Here is a 20,800-nt window from a genome sequence, read left to right as displayed (position 1 = left end):
TATATATATATATATATATATATATATATATATATATATATATATATATATATATATTCTATAGTACTGAAAATGAATTAAATGTTCTCTGGGCTTTAAATGTTGAAAAATCTTTATTTTTAAATTCTGCTCTGACAAACAACAAATAGAAATAGAGAATATTTGCTATATACCAGGAGTTACAGTGTAACGCTGTCTTGGGGTCTAGGTGGAAAATACATTACATCAAGAAAAACAACAAAATGACAAAAAAAGAATCTGCAGTTCAAAATTGTATAAATCAAGAGTCTTTAAGGCTTTGGGATTGGCGTGCTGAATAGTTTGTATAGTTAAATTTAATTCATAAACACTTTAAATAAAGGTTTTTTGTTACAAAATGTACTTTTGTGAAAGGGAAATTTGCTAAGATAATAAAAAAGATTTATGATAAGGTTGAAGTCGTCAACGATGACGCTGGGTGGAGGAAGGCGTTGCTCGTCGCTCTCGCTGTGAACTGACTAGAGGAACGGAAAATGGCGGATCTGGAAGACGTTACGCTGGACGGGAGACCGCTACAGTCCCTTCGAGTAGCGGATTTAAAAGCTGCTCTTGAGGAGAGAGGACTCTCGAAAAGCGGCCAGAAGAATGCTTTAATAAAAAGACTCAAAGGGGTGAGTTCTGCTGAGAAATACGGGACCACGGTTGCTTCGAGCTAACGTTAACGAGAAAACGGGCTGATGTTCTCTCGAGGGCCGACAACTATCGTTACTGCCGAGCAGCGTAGCAGAGTTATGGAGGTTGACGACCACCAATCAGCTGAGAAATGTGTCTGTTTGCACTACAGTGTGGTTAAGCAGTGTGTTCGCCGCGTAGAATTATACCAACCGTAGAAATACCCTGAGTTCAATCAACTTATGGGCTAATTTTAAAGTCTGTGTCGGGTTATGTTGTCCTGTTAGCTCCTCTGGCTAACGCTGTGACTTGAGCGGTGGCCTGGTTCGCTAGTAGCTATCGGTTACTGCTAGCTAGCTAACGGTGTCGTTCCCGAGCAATGTTGGTGTACATGAGTTTTGCTAGGAGAGTAATGTCACACAAGTTATTAAGTATGTCTACAACTATTACCAGCTTACTCTGTATATATATTTAACGTAGATGCAATGTTTTTAAATTGACAAATTTAGCAGTTTTTCCGCCAAATTTAGCAATAATTTAGCAATAATTTAGCTTTAATATGTAGCCCAGGCCCGTGAGCTGCATAGGTCCTGTATGAGCCAGTTTGTTTACATTTAGACATGTTATCAACCTTATCTACCTCGTTAAGAAAGTTGGGGCATGCTTTTCTTTTTTTAAGCGGCTCCTACAATAGTGTTGCAGTTTACTGACGTTACCATTTTTTCGCTGATATGCGCCACAGCAAGTGGTGTTAGCATTTGCTTTTGCTTTGTTTAATGTTTATGACCCTAATGTTGAATTTTGTCACCTTTTTATTTGTCATGTAGATTCTGAACAGTGTTATTTAGTTATAACCTGTAACAAATCTACAAAGTCTCTTAACCGTGGATGGTTACATTATCATTATTGTGTTTGGTTTTTATTTGGTATTATACTGTTGTTTGATGTACTGCTTATGCAAGTAAATCATAAGCAAGATTTTGGAGATTATTGAAAATTGCTTACTTCCCAAAGTATTTGTGTTATACATATGTGTGCATGCACCAGACATGCACGCAGGGAAAAATAATTCAAGCAGCAGATTGGGAGGATTGCCGCATTGCTCACTGTCAGGAAAGAGATGGATGAAAACAACACATTTTAAATTAAAGACTTGTAAAATTGAAACCAAGTTGGGCACGGTAGCTTTTTCTTGCAACTCTGCCCACATCGTTCTCACTCTGGTCTGCCAGTTGCCAGGCCTGGTCTCATTGACCCTAATGACTCTTACTGTGTTACTTGTCTGCTTCTGACCAGGTAACTCTGTTGTCATCCTCCTCGTTTCCCACAGCTTTCTTATTGCCTGAAACTGTACGCTATATCAAAGGCAACAATATTAAGAAAGCTACGCAGAATAATGTTTGTCCCATCTATGTTGATGGCATACCAAAGCACGTATAGTGACTTATAACAGTTTAAGGATGGAAATATTGGCAATAGTAATGATAAATGCTTACTGAATACAGTACGCAGTAACTATGTTGTCTTAAATTACCCATATATCTAACACACTCAATGCATCAGTACCAACTCTTAACACCTCCAGAAGAATGCCTTATTGTTATTTTCATTAAATTAATAAAGTCTATTGTGTCAATAACAGGCTCTCATGCTGGAGAATCTGCAGAGGACTTCCACCGCTCACATTGGACTGCAGCCAAACTCACAGGTGAATGTCACAAAGCTTTATTTTCCTTTCAACCGCTGAAGCCTCTTCCCATATAATAACAGTATGAATGACAATTAGCAGAAAGGTAAATGCATTCTATTTTTAATGGTCTCTATATTTAGATTGGTGAGGAAATGAGCCAGAACAGCTTCATCAAGCAGTATCTGGCTAAACAACAGGAGCTCCTGAGGCAGCGGCTGGAGAGAGAAGCTCGTGAAGCATATGACACAAGTGGTAAGTGAGCAACTTAGTAAGGTACTGTATACATCTCGGGTCTATTGTATGCAAAACATTTTTTTAATTTATTTTTTTATTATTTTATTTTTCTTTTATAAACAGAGCCAGAGGACCACACAGAAGTTAATAACAGTACATCATGCCCTCCTCAAGTCCAGGTAAGACATCTTTCTTTTCTTACCTTGCAATCAGTCACATTCTCTAATCTTTTTTTTGGAGATTCATTGCTTCAAAGGAACTTGCTGGTAAGAGTGGTGCCAGATCATTTACATGATTCTCCCCCCCCCCCCCCCCCCCCCCCCCTTCTGTCCTTGCCAGGATGCCACACCAGCATTGGCTGAGCAGCACAAGCCACCTGGCCCCTCTGGTGGAGAGGGATTGTTTGGTGCAGTGAATGAGGGAGAGGGTAACAGGAACCAGGAGGCTGACATGTCCGGTCCTCCTGCTTCTGGCTCTGTGGCCATGCATGTTCCTGGTGGTGAGCGCCGGCCAGAGAAGGGATCTGCCTCCAACAAAATTGCTGCTGACAGCGACGATGACGATAGTGAGGATGGCGAGGAGGATGGTGACGATGATGACTGGGAAAGCGGTGCTCGAAGGAGAGGCCACAAAGAGCCAGCAAAAGTGCCCACGACTAGAGAGAGGTCTGGTGCATCCTGTCAACCCCCACAGCAGCACATGCCTTCCCTTTTGTCTCCTCAACTCCGCCAGCCGACACCTCCTCCCTCCCCACCTCCAGAATTATCATTCCCCTTGCCTGACACCCCTAAACAGAGCCCCCCTAGTCCAGATGTAGCCCCAGCTAGGCGCTCATCCAGTACCTCTAGCTCTGGTTCATCCAGCAGCGGCAGCCGCAGTAGCAGCCCAGAGCCACAGAGGAGTGGACATGCTGAGCGCAAGCCAGGCCCGCTGACCCTTCTGGCACGTAAAATGGCATCAGAAGGTGCTTTTTCGGGAGCAGGTTGGCACCGTGGCGCTGGGGAAGGTGATAGGCAGGACAGCAGTACTCCGGCTACATCATTTCCTGGCAGAGGTCATCCAGAGGGTCTGGTATCTGCCATCACTCACACAGCCAATACTGCAGGCCATGTGTCATTTCCCATGATTTCAGGCACTCACCAGGGTATCACAGGAGCACAGTCGGCCCATATTCAAGTACCTGTGAGTTTGCTCAAAGCCACAGCTGCAGAAGAGAGGGACAGAGAGAGGGACTCTCAGATATTAAGAGAAAAGGCCCTTGAGCTGCAAAGGCTACAGATGCAGAGGAAACTTGAGCAAGAACATGAAAAAGTTCTGGAGAAAGAGAGAATTGAACGTCAGCAGGCCTTAGAAAGAGAAGAACGAGAAAAGGCTTTGCAGCGGGAGAGAGAACTTGCTCTAGAACGAGAGAGGCAGGAGATGGAACTAGCTTTGGCTAAAGAGAGGGAAGAGCAAGCCTTAGCACAAGAGAGGGCCTTGGAGCTGGAGAGGCAGAAGGAGCTTGAAAGACAGAGGGCCCTGGAGCATGAACGTCTGCAGAGAGAAAAGGAGGAGAGGGAGAAGCGAGAGAGAGAAGAAATGGTACGAGTAATGGAGCTAGAAAGAGCTAAGGCTTTGGAGCAGGAAAGGAAGGAGAGAGAAAGAGCTCTTGAGCAAGAGAGGCTACAGAGGGAATTAGCTCTGGAGGCTGAGAGAAAGGAGAAGGAGAGGATTGAGAGAGAAAAGGCTTTGGAGCAGGAAAGGTTGGAAAGGGAAAGGCTAGAGAGGGAGAAAGCCTTAGAGAAAGAGAGACTAGAGAGGGAGAAAGCCTTAGAGAAAGAGAGACTAGAGAGGGAGAAAGCCTTAGAGAAAGAGAGACTAGAAGTGGAAAGAGCCCTGGTACAAGAGCGACTAGAGAAAGAAAAAGCCATTGAGCGAGAGAAAGCCTTGGAGCAAGAGCGAATTGAAAGAGAGAAAGCCTTAGAGCAAAAGCGAATTGAGAAAGAGAAAGCCTTAGAGCAAGAGAGAATTGAAAGAGAGAAAGCCTTAGAGCAAGAGAGAATTGAAAGAGAGAAAGCCTTAGAGCAAGAGAGAATTGAGAGAGAGAAAGTCTTAGAGCAAGAGAGAATTGAGAGAGAGAAAGTCTTAGAGCGAGAGAAAGAAAGGTTGGAGCGGGAGAGAGCCTTGGAACAGAGGTTAGAGCTTGAGAGGAAGGAAAAGGAGAGAATTGAGAGAGACAAAGCATTGGAGCAAGAAAGGATAGAAAGGGAAAAGGCCTTACACGAGAGGGAGGAAAAAGAGAGATTGGAGAGAGAGGCAGCTCTGGAACAGGTGAGGATGGAGAAGGAAAGAGCCGAAAAGGAGAGGAAAGAGAAGCTGGAGAGAGAGAAAGCTTTAGAGCAGGAGAAGGAAAAGATGGAGAGGGCACTTGAACAAGAAAGGTTAGAGAAGGAGAAAGCAATGCAGAAAGAAAAGGAGGAGCAGGAGAGGGCCCTGGAACAGGAGAAAGAGAGAGCTAGGGGGACTGAAAAGGATAGGGAGAGTCACCTCCCTCCTTCCAAACATGGCCGTGAGATTGGTCTTACCCCCCTGCCCACTCCTCCTCCCCTTTCCACAGGACCAGGTAGAAAGTCATCGACAGAGGCAGGAGAGCAAGAAGATGTCCATACTCCAGTGTCCCTGTGTGAAGCAGCAGAATCCGGTGCACCCATGCCAGCAACACTTCTGTTGCCTCAGTCCTCATTCAAGAAATTCCGGTTTATACGGGACTCCCCAATTCAACTCCAATCTTCCTCCCCTTCCATGGTCATAAAACGGCCCCGTAACTTTTCTGATACCGCCCATCCTCGGGCCTCACATGTTTCCTCCCTCCCATCCTCCGCTGAACAGGAAGATCCACAGATGCGGACAAAACAAGAGGTTGTTGCCAGGGCGCCAGGATCTGAAGGGGCCCAGCCTGAGAAGGAGACCACTGTTAACACCTCACTGGTCCTAAGTCCCAAAAAAGAAGGGGCCACCAGCCTAGTATTGGAGGACAAAGATAAAGCAGATACTGAGAAGTTGGAACAGGCTGCCAAGGAGTCCACCAAAAAAGCAAAAGAAGTGGATGAAAGTAAGGGTCCTACAAACCCAGTGGCTACTGCTCAGCGGAGGGGAAGAGCTACAAACAAGGAAGAAAAACTAGTAAGACAAAGATCATCATCATCTAATGATTCCTCGTCGTCAGAATCGGACTCGAGGTCCTCGTCTTCTCGGTCCTCTGGCTCATCCACATCCTCTCAAGAGAAGACCTGCTCCACTTCAAGAATTAGAAGGGTAAGTGGTCTAAAAGGAACCTCTCACATACAGGTCCTATTATTGTGGACATTTTTCATTCAATACAGTTTTCATTTGTTTTACACTGATAAACAAAAAATAATATAATGAATATCCTTTATTTGCTAAGCACATCTACACATACAATGAATGTATCCTCTGCATTTAACCTATTCTAACTAATTGGGAGCAGTGGGTAGCCAATGCCCAACTCCAGTTGCAATGCCAGTAGTCAATGGGAGTCGCAGGAGTGACCTATCATGCTTGTTTTATGACTAAACACTTCATTAAGCCAAAAATTGACCTGAATTAAGTAGAAAATAGAAAACGCGCAGTTTAAATGCTTTATCATCGTCATTTAATCATCACTTGTGCAACCAACTGTATCAGCAAATAAATTGAAAAGGGATAATCAAGGTGCACCAAGTGTTACCCAGGCCTTTAACCATTAGTAAATGTGATGCAGGCATGTTTTTTTTTTTCATAAAACAGGAATAGACTGAAGTTTTTAAGCACCATGGCAGTCAGCTATGTACAATACCTTGTTGTACATAGCTGATTGTCTAATTGTCTTATTTATCAATAGTAGTTTAAAGTCACTCTGTCAGTTAGATAGTATTATCGCAGCAGCAGTCTGCTACTTTCATTTGCGGGATTAAATTAATGTTATTGGTTTGTAACTATACAATCGGACATACAAGTACAAAGGGGCAGTGTCTAGTTTTCAGGTGTGTTTAGCACTCCATAGAGCATTCAGCTCGGATTGTGCAGATGTTTTCTGAATATGCCTCTATGAGGAAAAGAGAGGAGACCTATCATTGTTCATTAATGCTTGACAATTCAGTACATTTCAAGCTAGCTTTCATGTCTTTACGGTAATAATTTCACCTCGGAATATTTAAGGTTTCTTTTTCTTTTTTTTACATTTTATTCATTCATTTACAAATCAAGTCCAAAAACAAAATACATTACATACAGCACAGTTCATCATTAGTTACTGAAGCATGTTCCCTTCTCAAAGACATTAACTTTTTGCAGTGCAATAGTTGTAGTCAAAACATACATTGGCAACAAAAAACAAACTTCCCTGAAAATTAGACCTGTACCTTAGAGTGAGCTATGCCTAATTATATTTACAGCACATGCTATATATACATAGTGTATATAGCCTAAAAAACTAACAAAGATTTGTGGAAAATGTCAGGTTTCTGAAATTGTTAAATGTAACAATTTTGCTCAAATTGGCAAGATTAATTGGCATTTCAGTCGTATTAGTTTTTTGTCACAACCACTTTTTTCGGTGTGGATGCATCCTTTTCTGCTGAGTAGGATTGCCTGGTTCACAAGCTGTGCTATTGGTTACCACTGTGGCAAGTCAAATACATTTTGAGGTAAAACTTTCTTAGCCACAATGGGCATTTTTGCCTCTTTGAAACTCTTGAAGGAATGGTGTTCTGCCTTTTTGATTCTTGTTCTCTTGTATCTGTACATCTGAATGCACCGTACAACTACTGTTGATACATACTAAACACTTCTTGGCTTTTACTGTGAAGACATCTCTGAAGATGTGTTGACAGTGATGATTTGAAACATTGTAAGGGTGAATTAAAAAGCACTATAGTAAACAATGGCTCAGAAAACAACAGACTATGTTGCATATTATAAACAACAAGGAGGGTTTAGCAGCTCAATGTTAGGGTTGTGACAGGAATATAGAATCCAGTAGAGCCATGCACATGTGAATTTGTTAGATGAAGAGGCAGGTGCCCACATATTTTATAGTTTAAATAACTAAGCAATGTTTGTAATTTTGTACAACACTAGTTATCTTCCTTGCTTGTTACATGTAGACTAGTCAGATGCTGTGTATGCCCTTGAATCCGGATAAGGGAAGAATCAAACAAAGAATCTGTTGTTTTCATGTTCTATTAATATCCAGGTTGTATTGTTATTACATAAAATGTGATCTGTTGTATGTCTCTTTTTTAGGATGGTAAACCTGAAAGAGATTCCTCACCACAGCACAGGGTGACACAAGAGGCTCAGGCTCAGGCTGAGGGTATAAAGGAAACACCAAAATTCTCCCCTGGCAAAAGAGAGATGCCTGTAGAGAAGAGTAACACAACTGCTGATGGAGACAGTCACACCAAGGTCAGTTGCTTATAAGTATACACACCACCAGATTTTGTAAAAACGATCCACAACTTAGCTAAAAATAGCAATTCTTAAGAAAATAGATTGATCCAAAATCAAGTTATGCCACAGACAAATCTCATGATGGCTTTATTTGTGGTATTTATTTTTCCCTTTAGTGGCTTTAAGTTAAAACTACTTAAAGAACTTCGATATACACTTCTTTTTTTATTTTTTAAATCCCCAGAAACCATTCATTGAAGCACCAACCAGAGAGGCGTCCCAAAGGAAAAAAAAGGACAACGAGAGAGAGGAGAAAACGGACAAACAAAGGTCTGCTTTTAAGTCTTGCTCTTATAAAACACATCCTAAACAATCAGTTTTCCATAAGGGACGGCTGCCGACCAAACAGCCGACTGCTCATTTAAGTCCAGCTGGTGACTTTATTGAATACATATTTAATTCTTATAAAAAATAGTTTTGATGAACAAGTTGCCATTCACTATGCATGTACATTTTATGACCACTAGCCTCAACTTCAAACATCAAGTATACAATCACCTAAAGGATTATTAGGAACACCTGTTCAATTTCTCATTAATGCAATTATCTAATCAAACAATCACATGGCAGTTGCTTCAATGCATTTAAGGGTGTGGTCCTGGTCAAGACAATCTCCTGAACTCCAAACTGAATGTCAGAATGGCAAAAAAAAGGTGATTTAAGCAATTTTGATTGGTGGTCTGGTGGTGCCAGACGGGCCGGTCTGAGTATTTCACAATCTGCTCAGTTACTGGGATTTTCACGCACAACCATTTCTAGGGTTTACAAAGAATGGTGTGAAAAGGGAAAAACATCCAGTATGCGGCACTCCTGTGGGCGAAAATGTCTTGTTGATGCTAGAGGTCAGAGGAAAATGGGCGGACTGATTCAAGCTGATAGAAGAGCAACTTTGACTGAAATATCCACTTGTTACAACCGAGGTATGCCGCAAAGAGACATTTGACAAAAGAGACTGTTGAGACATTCAGATGGTAGAGTCAGAATTTGGCATAAACAGAATGAGAACATGGATCCATCATGCCATGTTACCACTGTGCAGGCTGGTGGTGGTGTAATGGTGTGGGGGATGTTTTCTCGGCACACTTTAGGCCCCTTAGTGCCAATTGGGCATCGTTTAAATGCCACGGCCTACCTGAGCATTGTTTCTGACCATGTCCATCCCTTTATGGCCACCATGTACCCATCTTCTGATGGCTACTTCCAGCAGGATAGTGCACCATGTCACAAAGCTTGAATCATTTCAAATTGGTTTCTTGACCATGACAATGAGTTCACTGTACTAAAATGGCCCCCACAGTCACCAGGTCTCAACCCAATAGAGCATCTTTGGGATGTGGTGGAACGGGAGCTTCGTGCCCTGGATGTGCATCCCACAAATCTCCATCAATTGCAAGATGCTATCCTATCAATAAGGGCCAACATTTCTAAAGAATGCTTTCAGCACCTTGTTGAATCAATGCCACGTAGAATTAAGGGAGTTCTGAAGGAGGGGTCAAACACAGTATTAGTATGGTGTACTTAATAATCCTATAGGTGAGTGTATATGGTTTACATAGTTGGTTATTCTGACATTGACTAATAGTCTCCTGCTGTGTTCGTAGCAAAGTTAATGTTCATTCTTAAGTCACACCTGCTTAATTCCCATAAATGTGGAGTACATCAATAGAGAAGAAAGAAAGAGAGGAAAGATGACACCCAAAAGGAAGCTAGAGTGTAGTGGAAATCAAAAGACCCTGACAGGCTTCTTAAATAATAAAATTCTTGGTCAGTTGATCAAGTATATTAGAGTGAATACCTTGCTTGTTTAAGTTTTGAATTGGTTTTAATTTAAATTGTCAAGAATATTTTAATTACGAACTAATGCCATGTTAATGATGAAAAATGTAAATGAGAAATATCGTCAGATTTTATTTTTACTGATGCAGGCAACATGTGATTTAGTTTTAGATCCACAATAAATTGCGACATGAATTAGACAATCATGTTTTTGTTTAATAAAGCAGGTAAAGGATCCATACATGTCCACAGAGCCAGGCAGATTGAAGAACATTGTCCCTACATCAGTAGCCCTCTCGCTGTTGAAGTATTTTCCAGAAGTATTGAAGAGTAAGAGAGGCATTAAAATGTGCCAAAGGCCACCAAATTTATGCTTAAATATCCAAACCTTTTGAATGCCCCTGGCAACTTTTTCTCCATTGTCTGTTAAGTATCATGTCACTTTAATCACCACTCAAGAGTTTGCAGGTCTGGGATTTGTATCACTCAGTTACTTACTTCCACTCTGCCAGAAATACTACACGATTACAATCACATTGTGCATGGAGGAAACAAGTAATAATTTGTAATGTAGGAATCACTAATGAAATGTATGAGTTATAGAATAGTCATGGGTGCGCAAAAATAGGAAATTTTTTGGCACTCTTGAGAAAAAGGCAGGGATATAAGGTTGAAGAGATATTTCCCCAATTTTATAGTTGACTAATCTTGCATTCCCACACCCACTGTATCTCCACAGCGCCGCGGTGGAAGGTCTGGATAGTCCACACAACGTTCCTGGATAGAATAAACGATTAGCGTTGTGTGCATTTCTTTACACCAATCAAAATTGTCTTTGACGGTACTAAACTCTGAACGCAGCGAGGCATGGCTCTTCAAAATAGTCTCAGGAAGGAACTTGTTTTTGGTGGAACATATAATTAATCAACATTTATGTAAAAGTGCCAGTGTTAGCCAGCCGGCTTATTTTCATCTGCAAAAGTCGCCAGACATCAGCTCCAGTGCTCTCAAAGGATGTGATATGGTAAAAATTGTAATTAGTGCCGGACTTTTCTGTGCAAGGCTGTTAAAGTATCCAATATTGTTTTAAAAACATCTAACTAGACATTTTTCCATTGTTTTATTAATAATGAGAAGAATGTGGCCACTGTTAATATGTTGACAAATGTTGCTTTGTAAGCTCAGTTGGTCATTACCATCAGATCCTATAAAAATCCTGCTCCATTAGAGCCTTAGCATCTGTATGCTTTATGAAAACAATATGGCGATGATAAATCGGCGTCATAAGAGAGGCTGGGTAGTGACTTTCCCATCAGGTGATGACTGCCCTAAAGCCGGTATGACTGAGAAGATGCGGGTCCTTTTTCTACACAATCTTTTTATTCTATTCCTTGCACAATATAGCTGTGCCCTGACGATTGCTTTAGCTGCCGAGGAACCGGATGGTTTTCCATACAGCTGCTCAGCTAAACAGCAGGCGAGGGTTTCTCCGTCGCAGGTTTTGGTTGCCAACCATAAGGACATGAATGTGATCAAGGAAGAGTATTCTCTGGTGAGAGGGTGTAGGGGAGAGAGGGGCGAGAGGGGCGAGAGGTGGCTCGTTGCGATGCAGTCACTTTAGTAACAGTCGCAGCCCCTACACTGCATTTAAACGGGAGCACAGTTTGTCTTTGCTGTGAAGTTTGCGCTCATTTGTGAGGCATTGTGTGGCTGTCGGTGAACAACTGGTTTGGTGAAAACAAGCTCGGCAGGTCTGAAGGAGGACTGCGGTCGCTATGCATTCCTTGACTCTTCTACTCGACTCTGTCATTCAACCCCCATTAGAGAATTAAGAGCAACGTATTTGTGAAATGACAATGTGACTGTGGTCAACCGTGTGAGATGCGCTTGTGGTGCCGTTATTTTAGCATCTCCTGTTGCTCTTTGCGTGTCTTAGTAGAGTAGCTTCATCTGCTGCTTTTTTTATGTTTTCAATGCGACCTTACCCTTGTGGTTCTTTAAAGGGACAATACCTATTTTCAGGGCTCCATGATTAAAATCAAGTTTAGCCCCTTTAACTACAGGTTACTGTACTTCATGTTATTGCTGACAAATTACAGAGGCATTTGCTAATGATTTTAATTACATACCTATATGTGGCGAATGCATATGCATTACTAGATTATCTGTATGTATTTATTAGCCTTAATACATTTCCTAATGGGCTGCTCATCTGTTCCCTCTTTTCCTGCTACTATGTATTTTTCAAACTATGCAGACAGTTGAAGGAGACTGCCATGGCAGAGCCGGAGAAGCTTCTAGAGACCAGTGAGGAGGTAAGGCCCCTGAAGAACCATGAATCATCTTGGTCCTCCAAGCTGTTGGTAGCTGAGGACTTAGATGGACGGACCCATTCAATCTTTTATTGTTTAATCGTTTTTTTATAGTTGTGTTTTTGTTAACCTGGATACATAACAGTATAGGTCACTTGATTATGTCTGTTTTCTATATTTAAAATGTATATTCCACTTGATGAGTTAATGAACCCTTTTCACAAGTGGTAGAATGTGTGTAGGATATTTTTTTTATATGGCTGTTTGTAAAACCTTTGTTGGCACTGTCATATGCAGAAACAGCAAGGGTATTTTCTCATTGTGGCTGATGTTTAAACCCCAAATGATTGCTTTGTTATAAAGGTGCTCATGCCTCTTCCATTGCCCCTATTGGTACCTGCATACTACTACTACTGCTACTGCTGCACCTGTTCCACTGTCCCCAAGAATCCAGAGTTGACCACAGATAAGCCCCCAAGGCTGCACTGCAGAGGGAGACCCCTGGCAACAAAGGCTGCCTAATTTTCATGGATATGACTGGCAAGAGCTATTTATTGGACCAGAAGATTCAAAGGAGGTGGCTAGTCAATGTGGCCCACCTTTCTTAGCCTTTTATCCACTAATCAGGCAAGACAAGCAAGGATGTGTGCTTGCATCATGTCAAGGCTGCTGTGAAACTCAACAACGGAGGAGTTTTTATATTGTTTCACTTTAGAGACATTTTTAACCCACCTGCAAAGAACTGTGGTGCATTATGGACATGTCATCTAATATGTTTGGTGACTGTAACATGCTTGAGAAAGGACATTTTGGATTTGGGTAATCTATTGGAATCGGATTCAGAATTCTCCTGCAAATACCCTTGGATATTAAATGAGGTTTCAAAGAGGCCAACGTTTTTTTTACCTGGACTCAATGGCCTTGACAGTTTTTATTTGAACTGAAAAAGACTTAGTTTGGGTTCCTTTCTACAACAGCCAACTCCAGATTTTTGCTACTTTGCAAGTTTCAGTATGAACTTACTGCGCCTCAAAGACAACTGAACACTAACGTCAAAAGTTGGGGTTTGTGCGCATAGTGACTGTTTTCAACATCTGGTCTCCAGCTCATTGGACTCATTGTTTCCCACTGTTGTTAAAGAACCTGCCACATTTTTAAAAGGACTAATGCCAAAACACCTGAGGACACTTTGGCCAAAAGCATTTCAAAGCCCCTACCCAAATGAACTATTGATCCCATCCTGCCAGCCAACACGCTTTCAGATTTTCATCCAAACACCTCAGCCATCTTTGATTGGACCCTTGTTGCCTAGATACAGTACATGCAGTCGTGATTGGGCCATATCCAAACCAGTAAGGATCAGGTGTCAGTGGTACCAGGGAATAAGTAGACGTTTACTCAATGTTATATTTCATAGTTATTTTGAAAATGCATAGTTTCCAGTTATACTCTGTGTAGTCTTTGCTGGAAGAAGCAGCATTTAAAAAAATGTTTATCTAATTTGTGGCCACTGCAGTTTAATCCCTAATTGTTTTATACTTGTGTCTATAATCTAAGTTGATTTTTCACTTTTTTTGAAACTAGTTGGAGTTAATGTGTCTATTCAGACACAAAGTTTAAAAATAACAAATTTAAACTGCAGTATTTCTGCCAGATCCTCCTTTGTATGATAGAGATGGCAACTTACAATTTACTCTTCAAAAGCAAGTTATATTAAATAATGTATTGGTGTAGATTGTCAAATAATTATGAATAGCATGCACTTAAACTACCAGTACAGTGCAAAGACATCTCACTGCCATTCAGTAGACTTGAATTTAAAAAAAAGACTGCACAGGGGTTTGTATCCTTCACTCTCAGCCCCTACTTGTCTCCCTTCCTGTTATTGTTCCACCTTTTCTGCAAACTGTCCTTGACCACTTGGTGTCAGCATCTCACCTCTCCCATGTATTGGGTTGTTTTTATCTTTTTCTGTTTCAGACACCAAAGGCCTTCTCTGCTCGTAAGATCTCTATTAGCAGTAAGTACACCCTACCAACTTGGTTTATTCTTTACCAACATGTTTAATTTCTCAATAGTGTTGGTTTTGTTTGCCTTTTAGGCAAACAAATATATGCCATATATATATATATATATATATATATATATATATATAATATATATATATATATATATATATATATATATTTTCATATTCATGCCATTATTAGTTTATGGTTTGAGAACTTTACATTTATAAATCTTTCCATCCATATATCAAAAACTTGGAGCCAAAAGACTGCGCTGTGGGCAAGCCTTTGGGACATCATGTCCGCTTATGCTGGATATGCCATGTGCCAGAGGATTCAACAAGTTTTCTTCTTCTTCTTCTTGTCTTACCAGGCAGTAAATTGTCTCCAGGTACTGGCAGTGCAGAGGGTGAGCAAGACTCTGGGGCTGCAGCCGGTCGCAAGAGGAGGTGGGGCTCCAGCACAGCTGTCACTGCCAAGAAACCTTCCATCAGCATCACCACAGATTCACTTAAGGTATTTTCAGCATAGTACGTACCTGCAAACTAGTTGCTTTTTGGTGAAAATCACCGTTTTGAATGGGGAAAATAGTAAAGAGGCGTCACCTTTTTCAGCCCTTCTGAGTTTGCAGGTTTGATAGTAACACTGATATTACATTGAGGTTGCTGGTAATGCTCTTTTAGATGTATATATGCACTTTGAGGCACATCTATTGCATCTGTCCTGTGTGTTGAATGTTGCAGGCCCTACATATATCGTGTGCATTGTCTCTGTTCTTTGCCCTTAGTCTCTGATCCCAGACATTCGCCCGTGTCTCGGGCAGGAGGCAGTAGTGGACCTGCACCCAGAGGAAGCTGTCCTCTCTGGTGCTGAGGATGAAGAGAGGGAGTGCTCTGACCAGGATCTTCAGATCCGTCGGACTGTCACACAGGTAGGTCTACAGCTTTTAACTGTTTTACATGGATAACAGGTTACGAACTGTGTGAAATGTAAAGTGCTTTTCATGAAAGTTCAAGGTTACTTTCATCTCTTAATCAAGAATTACTTGTCTTGATACCTTCCCTCTATTGCAGGTGGTGCACTCAGAGAGCCAGGAGAATGGAGAGAAAGAGACAAAGAGGAGCAGACATGAGGAGCTGGAGGAGGATGAACCACAGGTAGACACAGAGATCACAAGGACCCACGAAGAGAAGATGGACACCTCATTTCCTGGAGCTGTGGAAACCCAGTCTCCATCACATACCAGCCATGATGTAGAAACTAACACTGGTAATGGATCTATCACAGGATGGTCTTTTTCTAGCTCAGTCATAAAAAAATAATTAATAATTCTATTGAGTATTTTGTTAACTACATAAAGTCAGTGTTAATTAAGACACTGTGTTGACTGTTCTTCCTCCTGTGTCCTAGTGACCCCCAGCGACACCCTCATTCGCCGCTCCATCAGCCAGCAAAAAACGGGTGTTTCCATCACAATCGATGACCCTGTTCGCACAGCCCGGCAGCCCTCGCCACCTCGCGGCAAGGTCTCCAACATTGTTCACATCAGCAACCTGGTGAGAGAATGCTTTTGTAATATTAACATTTATTGATATAGTGTGCACTGATTGGTGGTAATGTTGTGGAGCTGTTGTCTGTGATAGCAGGCGTATACCCCTAAACTGACCGAGACACTTGTCCCTCAATATACTGGGTTTATCCTTATGCATAATAGTGCTACAGTTTGCATTGGGGGACAAATTGCGTCAATAAGATGAACATGACTTGAGTAGAACCAGCAGTAGAAACGCACAGTCCCTTCCCTGAGCAAGCACAGTGATGTGTTCTTGACACAGAGTTAAATCATGCTGTTACAGAATTGATTCAGAAAAAACAACACTGCCTGTGTTCATTGTAATGAAGGTGCAACAGTCTGACTGAAATGGTTGCCTCCACTGAACTCCATTAATGACCTGATAAGGGACACGTCAAAGGGCATTATACCATGGTCACTTGTCAAATAAGATTTTTTTTTTTTAAGACCATTAATTTATGTTTTACAATCAAAATCTGTTTGTTTTTTAACAATAACCCTGTTTACCTGGTAACACTTGATGGTTTACCTGGAACAACCATTCACATCTCATAAGGTTCTTATGCAATGCAAATGTTATTCACTGCTCCAGTAAATAGGACACACCTTAGACACAACTTTCCACGCTTTGCAATGGGAGATAGAACCCTTTGGCTCAGATAGCTACGAGCCAGAAAGCTAACATTATGCTAGCAAGATTCAAAGTCATTAACATTGTGTAACAATCGGTAAGTATAATTTGACAGTATGACAAGACAGGCTAGCTATCCAGACATCTCATTGTTGCCAAATCAATACAGACTTTCACAAAACAAATTATGCGCCATGTGTTTTGTCGGCCACAGCCTGAAGTTTGTGTTGAAAAGTGAACGGGATGAGAGATGATCACTGCGAAACCAAGTCAGTACAGAGGAGCAGTGTAACTTATTTCTCGCACCATCCTGGGGTGTTCAGAGGACAATGAACTGATGGACTACACTCAGTGTTGAAATAACATATTCAGATGGGTTTTTTTCATTTAATGTAGCACATTCATTTAGAACGGTAAAAAGTCAGTTACACCAGAATTTATAAGGTGTCCTATGTCACTTTTTAATGGATACCCTGCAGCCAGTCTGAATTGAGTGTCCACCCAGACAATGGTATAATTTATACTTGTAGTCTTAAACTAAATGTGCAGTTTTTGTTCATCTTCATTTTAATACAGTACATTAATATTGTTAATGAATGTATGCTTGGCATTTTTTCTTACATTATCATTTATTGTGTAAAGCAGTCTTGATAATTGCTCTGTAATGTTTTGTTTAGGTGAGGCCGTTCACTCTGGGGCAGCTAAAGGAACTGCTCGGCAGAACAGGCACCCTGGTGGAGGAGGGCTTCTGGATTGACAAAATCAAGTCTCACTGCTATGTCACTGTGAGTTTTTACAATTATGTGTTTTCTCTGATAGAGGACTATATATCTGAGCCAGACTGCTTTTGGCCTGTGGAAGGTTCTTTTGTGTTTCATGGTGCTACCCAATTCCCTCTGTGTTTAGTACTGTAGCTCAGATGAGGCAGTTGCTACACGGGCAGCTCTTCATGGAGTGAAATGGCCTCAGAGCAACCCAAAAGTCCTTAACGTAGACTTCTGCCAGCAGGATGAGGTAAGACCTTAATGTTATCAGCCTGATGTTTTTCTCTTACACCCACACTGCTTGGCCATCTGTAGCATAAGCATATCTCTGCTTTGTAGCTGGACTTCCAAAAAGGCTTGGGCGTAGCTGGCAAACCCGTAGCAGAGGAACGGGGGCCTGGTTCTGGCCGTGGTCGAACATCGGCCTTGCCCTCTCTCCTCCCTGAGCGAGACCAGTGGGCCGAGCGTGAGCGTGAGATGGAGCGCCGAGAGAAGGCTAGAGCAGAGCGGGAGTGGGATCGCGACAAGGTCCGAGAGTTTGGAAAACCTGGTGAAGAGAAGGAGGAAGGTCCACGTAGGTCACGCTCCAGAGAGAGGCGCCGGAAGGAGAGGGGAAAGAGCAAGGAGAAGAAGACTGAGAAGAAGGGTAAGACATGCAGGCATGAGATTAGACTGTATTAACATTATATATAGGCATATATATTATATATTAGGTAAAATAGACTTTTGGTCAAAACCATGTAGAGCTGAAACATTAGTTTTTTTTAAATCTTTTTTTAAGCTGAATAAAAAGATAGATATTCATTGGTTCCGCCGTCTCATTTATAAGACTAGACAGTTGAAGATATCACCTTGGGCTTTTGGAAAGTGTGACAATTTATAAATCAAACAATAAAGTGAGATATAATCAATAAAAAATCAAATCGTGCAGTAGCTGTGCAGCCCTAATATTGTGAATGGTTTTTTTTGGCAGAGAAAATGGCTGAGGACCCCCCTGCAAAGCTGCTTGATGATCTTTTCCGCAAAACTAAAGCAGCTCCTTGCATATACTGGCTTCCACTTACAGAGGAACAGGTGAGACACATAACTAGTTTATACTCTTTGCTTGCTGGTTTTAATACACAATTGTAAGTACATGGCATAGATATCTAATTCAAGTCCTTACTGTAAGACTGAAAAGTATTGATCTGTGCAATCTATTCATTGTAGTTTGTCCAACGGGAAGCTGCCAAAGCAGAACGGATGAAGGAGCGTGAGAAACGGAGGAAGGAGCAAGATGAAGAGGAGGAGAAAAAAAGGGAAGAGGAGCGCAAGGAGAGGGTGAAAGCTGGAGGCGGCCCAACTGGAGAACGAAGTGAGGGTGAGAAGGAAAAAGAAAAGGACAGAGAGAGGGACAGAGACAGAGACCGAGGTAGAGACAGGGAGAGGGAGAGGGAGAGGGTGAGGGAGAGGGAGAATGACAAACGCAGGGATGGCTACCGTAGGCCAGAGGGCCGTGCAGCAGGCGTGGGCAGACGCTCACGCAGCCGCAGCGACCCACGAGAAAGGCGACGTTAATGGCCAATCAACTGATGGAACTGTCCTAGAGACCACCCTCTTCCATTTGCCTTTCACTACATGTACTTTGTTACAACTAAGACCCAACAGAGGACCAACTGATGTCGTCACCATCTCTCAAATTGTCACCTTTTTTATAGCACATCTACACTTAAACACAGTCAGGCTTGAAGGGGACCATGGTTGGTTTTTTTTTGCGGTGTTGTTTCCCAGAGTGCTGTATGTCGCACTTCTGTCAAGCTTTGATATATTTTCTTTATACTCTTGCCTCTCTTTCTCTTAAATATTTGTCTTGACGGTTTTGCAGTATGGCACGCTGGGTAATTTTAATAATTTCCCCTCATGTTCCCCATTTGCCCCAAAGTGTAGGTGCCAATTATTATTTGCTATCAATTGTTGTCGCCTCAGTGTTTTTAACAGCTCTAAAATCAGGATGAGGAATCCTTTTGTTGCTGCATGTAGTCCAAGGCTCTCCTTGCCAATCCTACCTAAAAGAAAACTCTACCCTCTGTACAGAGGCTTGCATAAATCTGAAAATATTGGAATAGGAGAGTTTGGCATTTTGTACAGACATATAAGATTACTTAAAATCACGTCTTTAAATAAGGCAGCTCTGGGTAATTTTTGGACGGGTGTGGAATAACTACTAAGGCAACGCAGTGTTCCTCTCCATGCGATGGTTCCGAATCTCCTTGGAGGAGAATCGATGTCTGTCACACTTGACACAAGATATGATTATGACCTTATCATTGATTCTCTTATTCCTCCCTCATCTTCCTCCACTTCTCTTACCCTGTAATGTCAATACAGGCCCAAGAGGGAGTTTTCTAACCATTTTTTTTGTTACCTTCATTTTATCATTTTAGTACAAAGGTTTGTTTTTGTTTTTTAATTTCTTCTTTGAGTACGCCTATCAGTGGTGAATGTATAAATAATAAAAGTTGAGATTTGAAATAATTGTGACATTTCTTTTCCAATCTTCCTGCTGGAGGATTTGTAATTTAAGTTCTTCATTGGTCCCAAGGATGTAAAAATGTAACTTCTTACTATACTCAGCAAAAAAAGTCCTGTCACTTTCAGCTGCTTTTATAATTTAAGCAAACTTAACATATGCAAATATGTGTGTGAACATTAAAAGATTTAACAACTAAGACAAACTGAACAATTTTCACAGACATGTGACTATGTGGGTCAAAATCAAAAGTAGCCCTCAGTATCTGGTGTGGCCACCAGCTGCATTAAGTCCTGCACTGCATCTCCTCATGCACTGCACCAGACTGGCCTGTTCTTGAGGGGTTTTTCCGTCCTTTACCTATCCCGCAAGTGTGGTATTCGGATGTACCGATCCTATGCAGGTGTCAATGTGGTCTGCCACTGCAAGGACGATCCGCTGTGCTTCCTGTCTCCCTGTAGCGTTGTCTTTAGGCGTCTCACACTAGGGACGTTGTAACGCATTGCCCTGGCCACATCTGCTGTCCTCACGCCTCCTTGCACCATACCTAAAGCGCATTCACGCAGATTAGCAGGCCTCTTTACTTTCTTAATTTTCTTATAACTGTGAACTTAATTGCCTACCCCCTGCAAGCTTTTATTAACTTTTCGACCGTTCAACAGGTGTATGTTCATTAATTGTTTATGGTTAGTTGAACAAGCATTCAACAAGACATTGTTTAAAGCCTTTACAATGAAGATCTCCAAAAAATGTCAATTTTTAAAAATTAATAAAGTAATAAAGTATTTTTAAAATGCAGTGTCCTGAAAAAGGGCCGTTTCTTCTTTTTGGGAGTAGTTGGAAAAAGCTTAGTTCAAGCCAATTTCGCAGTTAAATCTGTGGTTACATTTCCACAAGAATCCACAAGGTGTCAGTCACACCATATTGTGGACCAGGTCAGTCAGGGCATTTGACAAAAGGGGAATGACTTCATGCAGTCAAATAAAGGTAAAGAATTATTAGCAGTGACCAAAAGCATTTTCTTTCATTTAACATTGATCCTAATCTTGTTTTTTCCAAGTTGGAAGTGTTTGCCCTCTGCACCATATTCTCTGTGTTACCCACCCTTCCCTTCTCTGTCGGCTGTAAATCATGTATTTGCCCTCTTCTATTCCCTTGTTC

The 20,800-nt window shown here is 41.6% G+C and overlaps 1 protein-coding gene across 3 annotated transcripts; it reads left to right on the top strand.

The window, feature by feature from the left end:
* The first annotated feature begins 427 nt into the window (after positions 1 to 427).
* Positions 428 to 19,642, top strand: acin1a (apoptotic chromatin condensation inducer 1a). Of its 3 annotated transcripts, none has more exons than XM_032531016.1 (19): positions 428 to 650; positions 2,294 to 2,359; positions 2,482 to 2,593; positions 2,699 to 2,754; positions 2,915 to 4,332; positions 4,366 to 5,869; positions 7,859 to 8,020; positions 8,250 to 8,335; positions 12,099 to 12,156; positions 14,134 to 14,173; positions 14,536 to 14,678; positions 14,950 to 15,093; positions 15,236 to 15,431; positions 15,573 to 15,718; positions 17,044 to 17,151; positions 17,273 to 17,380; positions 17,470 to 17,776; positions 18,104 to 18,204; positions 18,340 to 19,642. In XM_032531016.1, exons 1-19 carry the CDS (start codon positions 513 to 515, stop codon positions 18,685 to 18,687), a joined length of 5,241 nt encoding a protein of 1,746 aa, XP_032386907.1. In that variant the 5' UTR covers positions 428 to 512; the 3' UTR covers positions 18,688 to 19,642. The 3 variants fall into 3 exon arrangements, with proteins under 3 accessions (XP_032386907.1, XP_032386908.1, XP_032386906.1); XM_032531017.1 differs by having other exon boundaries at positions 2,915 to 4,602; positions 4,957 to 5,869; XM_032531015.1 differs by having other exon boundaries at positions 2,915 to 5,869.
* Positions 19,643 to 20,800: the final 1,158 nt, after the last annotated feature.

The sequence above is a fragment of the Etheostoma spectabile genome, chromosome 12 (assembly GCF_008692095.1).
Source record: "Etheostoma spectabile isolate EspeVRDwgs_2016 chromosome 12, UIUC_Espe_1.0, whole genome shotgun sequence".
Classification (NCBI taxonomy): Eukaryota; Metazoa; Chordata; class Actinopteri; order Perciformes; family Percidae; genus Etheostoma; species Etheostoma spectabile.
This window is presented reverse-complemented; position numbering and strand designations above follow the sequence as displayed.

Coding starts and splice junctions, on each gene's coding strand:
- acin1a (XM_032531015.1), top strand. CDS start 513: ATGGCGGATCTGGAAGACGTTACGCTGGACGGGAGACCGCTACAGTCC. Junction 651..2,293: donor TAATAAAAAGACTCAAAGGG/GTGAGTTCTGCT, acceptor TGTCAATAACAG/GCTCTCATGCTGGAGAATCT. Junction 2,755..2,914: donor CATGCCCTCCTCAAGTCCAG/GTAAGACATCTT, acceptor TGTCCTTGCCAG/GATGCCACACCAGCATTGGC.